The sequence below is a fragment of the Heterocephalus glaber genome, unplaced genomic scaffold (genome assembly GCF_053883595.1).
Source record: "Heterocephalus glaber isolate CG9 unplaced genomic scaffold, H.glaber_assembly_v1.0 deba00000122, whole genome shotgun sequence".
Taxonomy (NCBI): Eukaryota; Metazoa; Chordata; class Mammalia; order Rodentia; family Bathyergidae; genus Heterocephalus; species Heterocephalus glaber.
The window spans coordinates 71,424,320-71,439,283 of NW_028258138.1; the positions used below are offsets into that span (position 1 = coordinate 71,424,320).

At 36.6% G+C, this 14,964-nt stretch overlaps 1 protein-coding gene across 4 annotated transcripts in view; it reads right to left on the minus strand.

Moving 5' to 3' along the window:
* Polq (DNA polymerase theta) overlaps positions 1-14,964 on the minus strand; it is a 158,658-nt gene that overhangs the window by 56,232 nt on the left and 87,462 nt on the right. For all 4 annotated transcript variants that reach the window (XM_087209112.1, XM_087209115.1, XM_087209108.1 and 1 more), the window contains 3 exons: positions 10,929-11,122; positions 4,447-4,584; positions 3,026-3,200 (listed from right to left, as the gene is read on the minus strand). In XM_087209112.1, the coding sequence (XP_087065238.1) occupies positions 3,026-3,200; positions 4,447-4,584; positions 10,929-11,122 (507 nt within the window). The remainder of the gene's footprint in view (positions 1-3,025; positions 3,201-4,446; positions 4,585-10,928; positions 11,123-14,964) is intronic.

Sequence of the window (14,964 nt, forward strand, 5' to 3'; positions counted from 1 at the left end):
TGTTATCTGCAGATGACATGATGCTCTACTTAGAAGACCCAAAAAAATCCACCAAGATTTCATAACCAAATTCAGTAGCATAGCTGGATACAAAGTCAGCACTCAAAAATCAATAGCCTTCCTATACATGAATAAAAAACTCACTGAGAGACAAGTTAAGGAAACAATACCTTTCACAACAGCACCCAAAAAACTTAAATACCTAGGAATCAATCTAACAAAAGAAGTAAAAGACCTTTATATGAAAAACTACAGTACTCTGAAAAAGGAGATGAAAGAAGGTATCAAAAAATGGAAGGATATCCCTTGTTCTTGGGTAGCAAGAACCAATATAGTGAAAATGGCCATACTTCCACAACTGTTATAAAGATTTAATCCAATTCTGATCAAAATTCCAATAGCATATCTCTCAGAATTAGAGAAAGCAATCCTAAAATTTATTTGGAACCAGAAGAGACCTAGAATAGCAAAGGCAATTCTGAGCAACAAAGGCAAGACTGGGACACCACAATCTCTGACTTTAAATTATACTACAAAACTACTATGATTAAAACAGCATGGTACTGCCAAAAACAAAACAGACCTGAGGATCAATGAAATGATTAAAAGATGCAAAAACAATTTCAGACACACTCAGCCACCTTATGTTTGACAAAGGAGCCAAATACCTTCACTGGAAGAAAGATAACCTCTTTAATAAACAGTTCTGGAAAAACTGGCTTTCTACATGCTGAAGATCAAAACTAGACCTGTCCCTTTCACCATGCACTAAGCTAAAATCAAAATGGATCAAAGATCTAAATATTAAAACGGAAACAATCTGCTGGAAGACAGAATAGGTAGAACTCTCAAAGACATTGGTGTAGCCAAAGACTTTATGAACAAAACCCTGATTGCACAGGAACTATCATTACAAAGAATCAACAACTGGAATCTCATCTTATTAAAAAGCTTTTGCACAGCAAGAGAAACCACCAACAGAGTAAAGAGACAACCCCAGTGTGGGAAAAACTTCTCCCAACTGTTCTTCAAACAAAAGACTAACATGTAGAATATATAAAGAACTCAAGAAAATCAGACCCCCAAATATAAAGACCCAATCCAAAAATGGGTGCCTGAAATGAACAGGCACTTCTCAGATGAAGAGGTAGAAACAGCAAATAAATATATGAAAAATGTTCAACATCACTCATTAGAGAGATGCAAATTAAAACAAGGCTGAGATTCCATCTCACTCCAGATAACCACCAATAACAAATGCTGGCAAGGCTGGGGGGGAAAAGGAACCCTTCTCCACTGTTAGTAGGAGTATAGACTGGTACAACCACTGGTGTGGAGATTCCTCAAAAATCTAAAACTAGAGGTTCCATTTGACCCAACTATTACCCTTCTTGGTATCTTCCCAAAGAATTAAATCCATCCTACCACAGTGCTATATGCACACCCATGCTTATAGCAGCACAATTTGTAATAGCTAAATCTTGGAAACAGTCCAAATGCCCATCAATCAATGAATGGATAAAGAAGACATGTTTTGTTTTTGTTTTTGTTTTTTTTGTACCGGGGATCGAACTTGGGTCCTTGCACTTGCGCAGCAGGTGGCAGAACCACAGAGCTAAATCCCCGGCCCCAACATGTTTTTTTTTTTTACACAATGGAGTACTACTCTGACACAAAGAAGGATGAGCTTGAGATATTTATAGCTACATGGATGCACCTTGAGACCATACTCTTAAGTGAAATAAATTAGACACACATGTGTACTGCATTGTTTCTCTGATGTGAGAATCCGAAAGTGGAAATAAAGACTAAAATGTATAATAGATATTGAGAAATGGGAAGAAAATGTTCATATGAGAAGGGAAACAAAGGACGGGGGGAAGGAGAAAGGAAAGGAAGGACAAGAAAAAAAGAAAATAGAGGCAAAAAATGGAAACAAAACTTTTGCCTATAAGGAGGGGAAGAGGAGTGGGGGCGGGGAATCGGAAAAAAAGAAGAATCAAGAAATATTATGTACAGGAACAAACTCCCTACGATGAATGTTATTATGTATATCTAAAATGTACCAATAAAAATTTAAAAAATAATTACATCAAATAAAAATAATGTGGCAATGTGAATAAAATAACACAGCAACTGATATAAGCACTTTCTAGGAGCTATTCATTTGGTGCATACTGACCTGCTCAACACTCAGAATGACCAGGTGAAGCAGGACTATTACTTGCTTTTATACAGAGAAAACTTAGACACTGAAAATTTACGTTTTGTCTAAAGTTTCACAGTACCAGGATTCAAATCTTGATTCTTGGTTTCAAACCCTATACTCTATACAACCAATCCACACTGCCTCCTCTATCAATAAGTTAAAACTGTCCTGGGGCCAAGGATTTAGCTCAGTGGTTCCAGTGCCTGCCTCACAAGTGCAAGGATCCAAGTTCGATCCCCGGTACCAAAAAAAAAAAACAAAAAAAAACTGTCCTTTCTTCCACTACGTATCATATTTCGCCTGTATTTAGAGTGGTGCACACCACCTAGAGCAAGAATACTGCTTTCTTCATCAGATTACACTCATACCTATCTCAAGAGGGCCATGAGACACCCAAGAGCTTTGTTTCCTGCTTAGGTAAACTGAGACACTTATCATACAGATGTCCCCGAAGCCTACTGAGATGCAACTGGGAGAGAATCTAGGAGGGTCAGGAAAGAGCTGGAACTGAAGTTGGATAAAATCACGGACTCAAATAGTGCATTCTTGTCTATATTCTCATGCAAAATGCAGTGTCAGGCATCCAGTTACCCTGTACAAGCCCTTAAAAACAGGAACTGTACCTTACTAAAACTCATCTTCATATCTAGCTGGTTCCTAGCTATGCTTTGGGTGTAATTATGAGTTTTATAAATGTAGAACTTCACGGAACCCAACAAAAACCTTAAACTCCTTGGCCATCATAAACAAATGTTATATATGAACATCTTTTCCTTTCAAAATTGGACATTATTCATATTTAACACTTCTCATCACCTGTAGCCGTGTGTGATTGTGACACAGGATAGATTCTTTCCATTCTAAGAAAAGGATGCAGACGCTTTTCCCGCTGCAGGGGAAAGATCACTTTGGTAATAGCATTTGTGATTCTTCTCCATTCTAGTATCAAGCCTGGTAAAGGATGCAATGCCTTTAATTTATTTAAAACATCCTGCCAAAGAAATATAATAAAATAAGATTGGACTATCCAAATTCTGTGGCAAACTAGAATCTTTTAGGTAAAAAATACAGTCTCAAAATTAAATTTGATAATTGCTATACCCACAAATCAAAATCACTATTTAGGTTTTTTAGAAATTAACATAAAAGTATGATTGGTACAGTTTATGAAATGCAAATGTGGTGATGCTGAGTACTATCGATTCAGAACCAGCTTTTTAAAATCAACGACACAATAGTTTAATGAAATAACTGTCTCCTGCACCCTATCAAGAATTTACATCATCTCTTTTCTTTACGCATTTCCTCCTCCACTCCTTTTCATGATTACAAGTATTTCCTTCTTGCCCTGGTACTTACATGGTTCCATATTGAAGAAATTAGGAGACACTTGTCTTTAGAAATTTCACATTTCTATGCTATGGAGTTTTAAGGAACCATTATGGAATAGGAACTAGTAGGGTGAAAGAGTCAGAGAGACCGAGGAAAAGCTGAGCTGGAGAACAGGGCTGGGGAAACTCTCCAGGGGAAGATAAGTTACAGCTCATGGTTTAAGGATCAAAATTCTACAGAAGAGCAGCTCTCTACTGTTGATGTGGCTACATTTTGTTTCCTTATTTTTCTATTGAAACTTCAATAAAAATGAGAAATTAAGCTCCATCTTCTCTCCGACTACTGCATACTGTTTTCATGGATTGTCAATAGCAAATTTCCTTTGAAAATAGATTAGATTCTTGTTTTGTTTTGTTTTTTTGGTACTGGGGATCGAACTCGGGACCTTGCGCTTGCAAGGCAGGCACCAGAACCACTGAGCTAAATCCCCAGCCCCAGATTAGATTATTAATAAATTCATGGAAAATTTATTATTTTCCCCGGAACTGAAAAAAAAGTATTCTTTCCTCTATACCATTCTCCATATCCATGTAACTATACAAATTGTATTATACTAGAAGATCAGAAGTAGTGGTTGGCAATTAAATAATGTTTATAGGTGTGAGTACATAAGACTTTATACTGTTTTACTGATAAGAAAAACACAACTGCTGGCTCAGATTATGGTCCTGATTTTTCACGCCAAAATTTTGTGGGCTTCTGAACCACAAACCATTTTGTCTGCTTGTAAATGAATAAGTTGACATGGTGGGCTATGTCAGATCTTGATTTCATTGGCATTCTTTTGAGACATTAAAATGCTAAATGTACTTAAGATTTTGCCCTGTAACTGCCCCCAAAAGCACCTTGCTAGTGCTGAATCGTCTCCCCAGCCTCTGCTTGTGCATCTGTTCATTCCCTCTTCTGGTAGAACCTAAGGTTTTCTTGCTACCTTGGACTTTCATGTCTCCATCTGGTGGCAACTTCAATTCCAAAAACAGAACCTGCAAGAAATTAATGCTTCTTTATTCAAGAATCAAATTGCAAGTACCATCATTTAGAAAATATTTTTTAAAAGTTATTTGAAGAAACTATCTCTACAGTTTAACATAATATTTCTTTGGCCAATTTGAAATTATTAGTCTCAATAAATGATGGCAATGAAAACATACGTGTCAGGTTAAGCTATCCCTACCCTAAATTGGGCACTATTAGATAATACTAACCGCTTTTCAACAAGAACATGAATGTGTATACACTGTGCTGAGCAACTGGCAAATAAGTTACTGACATTGAGACTTGAGGATGCTCTGAGGATTATGTGCCCTCCTCAATGCCTCTTAAAATGATAAGCAGCATGGCTGCTCAAACATTTAGCTCCCCATCGAAGGTCAACACAGGTGTGTCCACCCTGTGATTACAAAATCACATGACACCATAAGGGAGAGTCTAAAAGCTCTCATGTTCCCCTACCACAATGCTGAACATAGAAGTCCATAGGCACAGAAAGTTAGGAGGAGGTGCCAATCCATTGTGGCCATAATGAAGGTTAGAGAGTGGCAGGTAAGCATGCACCGAAGAAGCCAGGCCTCCATAGGGGGTCAATCAGACTCTGGGGCAGAGAGAAGATCCCATGTGAACCTAATCCTAAGGCAAATTAGGGGGGTCACACCCCAGGCATTTCAGAACATTATTTACTATGCCTATTCTTTCAATTATAGACCCTGAATAGGTTTTAATGAACCTTGAATTATTTCCCAAGTATTAATTCTGAAAATTAATATCATTTGCATGATTACAAGAATTTTTTTTCCCACAAGGTGGACCGGAGCACAGGCAAAGCTAAGCCTGTGCCTCCTCAGGATGGTAGTGATGACAGAAAGATCTGATTCCAGTTTATAGTAGTGGTGGCAACAACCACGGTCTTGGGAGTGAAAGATATTACACATTAAGAATTACTATGGAGGGCCGGGGATTTAGCTCAGTGGTTCCAGCACCTGCTTCGCAAGCGCAAGGGCCCGAGTTCGATTCCCGGTACCAAAAAAAAAAAAAAAAAGAATTACTATGGATATTGGTAAATATTTAGCCCTAGAATTGTGTTATATAAATATGAATACACGCACACACAGGGATTAGCGCTGGCACATGTAACAAATAAAATTGCAGGATGCCTAGTTATGTTTTAAATAGCATGAGGCATACTTACACTGAAGTATTATTTGTTGTTTATCTGAAATTGAAATGTCAGGAAATCTTAGCATAGATATCAAAGGTGTATGAATGGCAGGATAGAAGGAAAAAATGAAATAATTGACTAGGGAAAATGGAACAATATTAAAGTAATAATAAAGCAATAATTCCAAGAAGGGAGACTTACGAGTAAGACAACACAAACATCTCAAGTTACTATTTAGAAGACTTTTTAAATATACAAAAAGGCCTTAGGGACTCCATAAGTTTCCTAGGCTGGGCTTGAACTTGCAATTCTCCTATCGCAGACTCCCAGAGTTTATTCAGAACTTTTAGGTCTTGATGTTAAAATGGAAGTTACCTGGAGAGGTAATTTCAATATAAAATTTTTATTTTTTTAAAGAACAAGTTTTCTACAGAATTACGTATACAAAATATCTCTCCAAGTAACTTTCATTTTAACATGAAGACCTAAGAAGAAGCTAGAAACATCAAAGGCCACTTGCTTTAGCCTAGAGTTTGGTCCGGCCTGTGGTTCATGGAATCACAAGGGCACAAATTCCAGTGCTGGGCTAACCTTGCTTGTGCTGAAACCCAGAGATTCTGTATTTTTGATGTTTCCTATGTACATTCATGTGCAATCTGCTAAATGTTCACTTGAAGCCTTCTGGGCTAAAAATTTCAAAAGAGAATACACTGAGCTGGGCATGGTAATGCATACTTGTAATCCCAGCACTTGGAAGGCTGAGACAGGAGGACTGCCATGAGTTCAAGGCCAGCCTGAGATACATAGTAAGTTCAAGGCCAGCCTGAACTACATATTGCGACCCTGTCTCAGAAAAAAAAAAAAAAAATACACATACAGCATTACTAAATTCCACTCAACTCATCAATATACCACATGATTAAAGGAAATAAGGTTCATTGTTTTCAACAAAAAATGTAACTATAGTTTAAAAATGGGCATGTCCTGTGTACTTACTAAGTGACAGACTCTATTCTATGCATTTTACATTTCTCATTCACACCTCAAACAACCCTATGAGGTATTTCTATTGTAAACATCACTTTACTGATAAAGAAACTAAGTCACAAAGTGTTGCTGCACTGGCCCGAAGTCATGACCTGGATCCTAAGTGGAGGAGGCAGGACCAATACCACTCAGACCTGCTTGGAACACTGTGACCCTTCCCACAGGCCACGGCACTGACTCAGCTGGAAGACAAGGAGCAAAGACGCTAGCAAGTGCACCTGACACCTTTCTAAAACCACCCACCCGCCCTCTGCAGGAAAGAGTAGATGAGAGAAAAGACTGCAGTACCAACCCGTGAAAATAAAATAAGGATATATGTTGTCGAGGTTTATATAGGTGACAGAAAATTAGGTTTAAAAAAGGAGTCACAAATACTCAGTTTTTGTTTGCACCTCAGAAAAATATCGAATTTCCTACCCTGAACAAAGATGTTGGCTGGGGCCAGGGAGGGGTGATTTGTGAAAGGACTAATTGTATGGAAGCACAGCTACCTTGTCATGGGACTGCAACTAATTATTTGTTCAACAAAGCGATGAGCCATAAATGTATAGTGAATGTTTAAGTATAAGAACTATTATGGTAAAAGAAAAATTGCCACTAATCTCCCTCAAAAACTCCTTCTTGCTTTGAACACACCCATTGGTCTATACACTTTTTTATTCAGTCTTAAATAAATTTTTATTCATTCATGTTTGCAGTACATGATTACATTCACCATGGGAAGTTGGTACATGTACATAACACATCTTAATTGTTTTTGTTTCCTCTTCTCTTCCCTGTCCTCCATCTCTTGGTGCTCTTCCCACCTGCAAAAGATCTATCTCCCTGATTCCTGTTTTCAATGTTTTGTTTTGCTCTTTATTTATACTTTGGGTTTCTCATATAAGAGAAACTATGCGATATTAAAGATTGTGTCAGAATTATTTCACTTTACATTATCATATCAAGGTGGATCCATTTTCCTAAAATGAATCAAATTTATTCTTCCTTGTGGCAGAGTAGTACTCCATTCTGTATAAATACATTTTCTTTATCCATTCATCTGTTTATAAACATAGGCTGCTTCCAAGATTTTGCTATTAGTTGTGCTGCTATAAACTTAGGTATGCATGTACCACTGTAATATGTCTTTTACTCTTTGGGGAGGATGCCTAGAAGGGTGAAACCTAGGTCAAAAGGAATTTCTATTTTCACTTTTTGAGAAATTGCCACATTCCCACCAACAACGTACAAATTCCCATTTTTCCCCATGGCCTCCCCAGCATTTATTTGATTTCTTGATGATAGCCATGAAACTCATGAAGTCTCAAGAGTTGTTTTAATTTCCATTTCTCTAGTGGCTAAAGGTGTTTAGCCTTTATTTATTGACCATTTGTACTTCTTCCAAAAAATGTCTATTCATTTCAGGTGTCCATTTCTTGAAAGGTCTTTTTGGGGGGTGGGCCTAATTTTTTTGAGTTCTTTATATATTCTAGATATTAGTATTCTGTCCAAGGAGTAGCTAGCACAAATTTTTTTCTCATCCTGTGTCTCTTCACTGTTATTTCCTTTAGTATTTCTAATTTGATCCCATTTATTCTTGACATTATTTCTTGTACAAATAGGATTCTGCTCAGAAAGTCCTTGCCTTTGTCTTCAAGAGTTTCATCTATTTATCTTCCAGCAGATTAAGTGTTTCTGTTTTAATACCTAGATCTTTGATCTATTTTTAGTTTAGTGTATGGTGAGAGATATGGGTCCAGTTTCAATCCTCTGCATATGTATAGCCAGTTTTCCCAGCACCATTTGTTAAAGAGGCCATCTTTCCTCCAACATATGTTTTTGTCCCCTCTGTCAAAGATCAGATAGCTGAATGTGTCTAGGGTTTTTTCTGCATTCTCTACTCTATTTTGTTGGCATTTTTTGTGCTAGTACCATGCTGTTTTATCACTGTAGCTTTGTGATATAATGTGAAATATAGGATTGTGGTGCCTCCTAATTTGTTCCATTATCCAGGATTGCTTTTGCTATTCTGGATCTCTTCTGGTTTGATATGATTGTTTTCTCCTGTTCTGTGAGGAATACTGCTGGTATTTTGATTGCAATTGCACTAAATCTATATATCAGTTTGGCTTCTATGGCCATTTTTACAATACTTGTTATGGCTATCCAGGAACATTTTCTGATGTCTTCTTCAAGCTCCTTTTCCAGATTATTATACTTTTTATGATAGAGGTCTTTCACTTCTTTTGTTAATTACAAAGTATTTAATTTTTCTTGAAGCTATTTTGAGTGGTATTGTTTTCCTAATTTCTTCTTCAACAGGTTCATTATTGATGTACAGAAACGCTATTGTGTTAGTTTTGTGTCCTACTGCCCTGCTGAATTTTCTCATTAGTTCTAGGAGGCCTCTGGTTGAACTTTTTAGGTCTTCCATGCAGAGGATCATGTCATCTGGGTATAAGGAGAGTTTGACTTCTTCATTTCCTGTATGTATTCCTATTATTTCTTCCTCTTGCCTGACTGCTCTGGCTAAAGTTTCAAGAACTGTATTGAACAGGAGTGGTAACAGGGGACATCTTTGTCTTGTTCCTGATTTTAGGGGGAAAACTTTGTTTTCCCATTTAATATGATGTTGGAAGTAGGTTTTTAACAAATCTGGGATGAATCCTACTTGGTCATGATATATGATCTTTTTGATGATTTGTTGAATTCTGTTTGCCAGTATCTTATTGAGGATGTTTATATATATGTTTGTTAAAGAGACTGGCTTGTAGTTTTCTTTTTCAGTTGAGTCCTTATACAGTTTTGGAATCAAGGTAATACTAGCTTCCAGGAGTGAGTTTGGCAGTACTCCTTCCCTTTCATTTTGACTAAAGAATTTAAGGAGTACTGACATTACATCTTCTCCGAAATTCTTATATAATTCTGCAGTGAATCTATCAGGTCCTAGGTTTTTCTTAGTTGGTAGGTTTTTTATTACTGCCTCAGTTTCATTTCTCATTATTGGATTATTTGGGGAGTTTTAAATCTCCTTGGTTCAATTTTATCAGTTCATATATATCTAGGAATCTGTCCATTTCTTCTGCATTCCGCAATTTACTAGAGTATAGGTTTTTGAGGAGTTACTACTAATAATCTTTTCGATTTCAGCAGTGTCCATTGTGATTTCTTTTTTTTGTGATTTCTAATTGATTTGGGTATTTTCTGTCCTTCTTTATGTAAGATTGGCCAAGGATTTGTCTATTTTGTTTGTTCTTTCAAAGAACCAGCTCTTTGATTCTTTGTATTTATCATTTCCTTCCTTGTACTAGCTTTGGAGTTGGATTGTTCTTGTTTTGCTAAGTCCATGAGGTATATCATTAGGTTAGTAATTTATTTGGCTCTTTTTCTGATGCAGGCATTCAGATATAAACTTCTGTCTTAGGACTGCTTTCAACAAGTTCTAGCCACCTGCCTCGCAAGTGCAAGGTCCCAAGTTTGATCCCCGGTACAAAAAAAAAACAAGTTCTAGACATTCTCTTTTGTGTCTTACATGGTGTAATCAAAAATATGGTGAATGCTGTTGCTAAATGCTATGCAATGAAAAAGCAGGTTCATAAAAACATTATAGGATGTTCTCATCTACCTTATTCACCAGTATGGTACCAAGTGACTTCTAGCTTTTCCCCAAAGTCAAAATGACCATGAGAGGTAAAAATTTTGAATTGAAGCAGCTACAAAATCACAAGTAAAAACACAAAAGAGGACTTCCATACCTGCTTCAGAAAGTGGCAAGAATGAAGGGATAAGTGTGTATGAAATGAAGGAGAGTATTTGAGGGAGTTTGATGGCAATGTGTCTTTTACAGTAATAATTTTTTTTTTAATTTCACTGTATTTTTCAATCAAACCTCATGTAGTAAGCCTCTCCGCTGACCTAGGCAAATCTTCCTCTGGAGCATGAACTTGAGAAGTTTTCTTTTCTACCTTCCTATCTCATAAATACAAATATAACTTAATAATTAGCTGCTAGAATACTCTATCCCCATTCTAGTTAACTTTTACTTTACTCATTTTTGGTGTTTAGGTAAACACACTTAGGAAACACACACACAATTTTAACTCAAAAAATTATTGTCTAACTTTCCTATCTACACAATACCACCTCTGCAATGTCATCTGCACTGGTGAAGGAAAAGCTGTGGCCGGCTAGTTGATAGGCCTGCATCTCGATTGCATCCAGTTTGGCTTGCATGATGTGTTTCTGGCTTTCACACTCTGCAGTACTAAAGCCAATTCCATTTAGTTCTAGCAAGGCCAAGCAGTACTGAGAAGGCATTTCCACTTTGTAGAAAATATCTGAAAGAAAACAACAACAATAAAATGTTAGTTCACCGCATGACCTAATTGCTCTGGGACAATCCAGAGATGCTTCCCAAGCTGTCCTTCAGGATCCAGTCTCCTGAGAAGATACTCAAAGCAGAAAGGAAAGGTGTCAAGGCCAGGTCACTTAAGAACTACACTACTGTGCTTGTCTATAGAGTAGAAGAGCTGGCAATCTTGTGAAGAGTCTGGATTATAAGATATTACTTTTCTTCCAAGATCATGTTTCTGCTTCTTCTCTCAGAAGGAGCAAGGTAGCCCACCTTATTTGCTGAGCAAACTACAAACAGTTAATTCTCTTAAATTATTTCCAATATTTCTGATCCTATAGTATACATGTTTGAATGAAGAACCAAATATGGATGTTTTATATTTTCCAGTGCTCTTACCAAAGAGTAAAGAAATTCCCAAAATAAAAATCAATATTTTTATATTTGATGATATTTCTCAACAGAGCAGTTTCCCAGTGCCTTCACTGGAATATTTTGTTTGTTTGTTTGTTTTGGTACCGGGATCAAACTTGGGTCCTTGCGCTTGACCACTGAGCTAAATCCCCAGTCCCCTTCACTGGAAGATTAATTCCAAAGATGCTTTATAAAAAGAATGGAATTGAGAGGCACTGCATGAGTATCAACATCTATATACTGTTTTTTGATATTTATAATGACTATTAGTATATTAAAGGCTCAGAGAAGACTTGAAAACTACTTTAACTAAAAGTTCCAAAACTATCCATAAAACCCTTTAGTACAGAACTTGTTGATGGCCTGAAAAGTAAACATCCATAGAATGTACTATGGGAAATATTGTCTTTAATCATTAAGAAAAAAATCTATACCAAAGACTTCAGCTTCCAATAGAATGAGTCATCAAGACTTGGAGCAACTCTGGTCTGTCCTGCCCAGCCCTTCACATACACATTTGTTGAGTCATTGCTGGCTTAATCAGCAGGAGAGATCTCCAGACACACCCATAACTATCATCAAAGGCAAAAAAAGAAATGACAGATACTGACCTCTACTACTAGGCAATCAGAGACTGGCTTTAGAGGCCCAGAGCCAGAGCAGACATTCATGTCTTGTAGGATGAGTAAAATAAAGAAGTTCAGGCTGTACAGAAGCAGTCAGAGAAGCACAGAGTAAGAGTGACAGGAAGCTAGCCTGGATCCATAGGCAGCAGGAAGGAGCAGGGCAGTAATGATCAAAGGTTAAGGAGACACAGATCTCTGAAATAACAACAGGAGAAAGGACTGAGTCCTCAGCTCCAGTTCTGAAACAAAACGCTCAGAAAAGGCTAATATGGTACTTGGATGTGTTATAACTTGGTAACCAGCAGAGGCAGGAGCAAAACCTTTCTAGAGAAAGACTTCCCTCAAATTAGTCCTGCAAGGCTCCACTGATTAAATCCTGTACAAATCCACAAAAATACAAAATATACAAGTCAGTAGAGAAGTATGAATGGAGCACAGAAGAAACAATCAACAACAGATTTAGATCCTGAGAACTGCAAATATGTATACCTTAGAATAAAGCACAGCTATGAATAAACCATTTACAAATATAAGTGAACAGAAACAAAGTAAAACAGTAGGAAAATAGAGTACAGTGAATAAATGCACACTAATAATCAAAATTATTGCCAAATTTGTAAAAAATGGTAAGTTTAAAAAATAAATATGCTATATTTTGCAAGACATATAAAGCCCTAGGAAGGTTAAATGGCATATAAAAAAAGATACGTGAGACAACTAATAACCAAAAGAAAGCCACTGTTGCCACATTTGTGTGGGACTGCATAACCTTTGTTCCTTTTTCTCCAGCCCCATTGTGATTAAAATGTGAGTTAATGGATGGAGATGCTTGTTAGTCTAGGGACGCTAGATAGGGATCTGTAACGACCTAGAGTCCCAGAGTAAACTACTCAACTCTTTGTTTACCCGAAACCGATATTCCAGGCACCACAATTGTTAGAACTAGCTGCAGACGTCTGCTGACCATCAATATGTGACAGTCGACCACTAACCTTTGTCCCCTTTTCTTTAATATGTTAACTTCCCCCTCAACCCCCTATAAAAACAGCCTCGGATTCTGAGCCAGTTGCCTCTCTAAGCTATTTTGCTTTGGGAGTGCTGTCTGGCCAGACTAATAAAGGTCTGTTTTCCAACTTGTCCGGTGTGTTCCTTCCCAGGTGTTCTTCCCTGTAGTCAGCTCCTTGGAGCGTTTGGTAAGGCTCTTGGTCTTACATTCTGAAGGCACCGCTGGGATTCCTGGGTGTGCTTCACTAGTCAACTCCTCGGAGCGTTTGGTAAGGCCCTCGGTCTTACATTTGTATCAGAAAATAGACTAAAAATAAAAATCATTATTTAGTGATAGAGATGGCCACAACATGACCAGGAAAATAAATCTATTTAAAACATGTACATAGGGGCCGGGGATTTAGTTCAGTGGTGCCGCCACCTGCCTCGCAAGCAAAAGGTCCCAAATTTGATCCCTGGTACCAAAAAAAAAAAAAAAAAAATGTACGTAGCTAAAAAATGGTCTCAAAATATATAAAGTTAAAATTGACTGAACTACAGGGAAAGTTAGATATAGAAGGTTTAAACAACAGTCTTAACAGGCAATAATATATTCTGCACCCAGAGTTGAAGTAGTTTCTTTCTGTACGTATAGAACATTTTCACAACAGTTTAGAATGTAGGTCACAAAGAAATTCTTCAAACATTTCAAAAAATGGGTAGTATACAACCCTATATCCTAACCACAACACAATTACAGTAAATTGAAGACAATACAAAATAGTTTCCATCTATTTGAAAAGTAAAAAGCATTTTCTAGATAATTCTGTCACATGTCCAAAAACATCATAACAGAAACTTGAAATATTTAGAATGTAATGATGAAAACATTATACATCAGGACTTGTAAGACACAATGAAAGTAGTGCTTTCAGGGAAATTCATAATCTTAACTACTTAAATTAGGAAAGAAAAGAACAGATAGGAATTTCAGGTCAAACTTGAAATTAAGATTGCAAAATAAAGTCAAGTGAACTAGAAGAAAAGAATATATGTATATGAAATCAAGGGAAAAAACAAAAACAGTAAGAAATATCAAAGGCAAATTCTAGTTCTTTGAAAAGACTGAAAAAGTAGAAACAATTCTAGTGAAATTAAATAATAAATAATATGAAAGAAAAAATAAAGTGGAGATAGAAAAAAATATATAATTAATAAAAGATGCAATACCAATATTTTTATGCCAAAAAATTAGAAAATTTAAATAATTCTTAAAATATATGTAGCTCACCAAAATATAACAAAAGATAAATAATCCTACAGTTACTTATTTTAAAAAATCGAAGTTGTACTTAGTATCTTTCCACAAAGAAACAGTTTATAGGCAAATTCTACCAAAATTTCAATGACCAAATAATTTCAATGAAAGATAAACTCCTCCAGAATAAAAAAAATACTATTATATTCACATTGCATGAAACTAGAATAGCTATGTTACCCAAAACAAAGATAGCAAAAGAAAGGAAAATTATAATCATTTTACAAACAATGAATTGGCAAAGCTGAGACAATATGAATCTGCATATCACTATTACACTTTGCTACTTAGAAAATAGTTATACAACCACTCCAGATCCCAGGCTAGCATAATCTTGAAATGGGGACTATTCCTGTGCCAAGACAGAGCAATGCCACACTCAAGAGAAACTAGTTCACAAATCCCAGGAGACATACACACATTCAAGAATATTCATATAGAACTATTATATAGAAAACAGTAGCTTGCAGAGGAATCAAAGTGAAA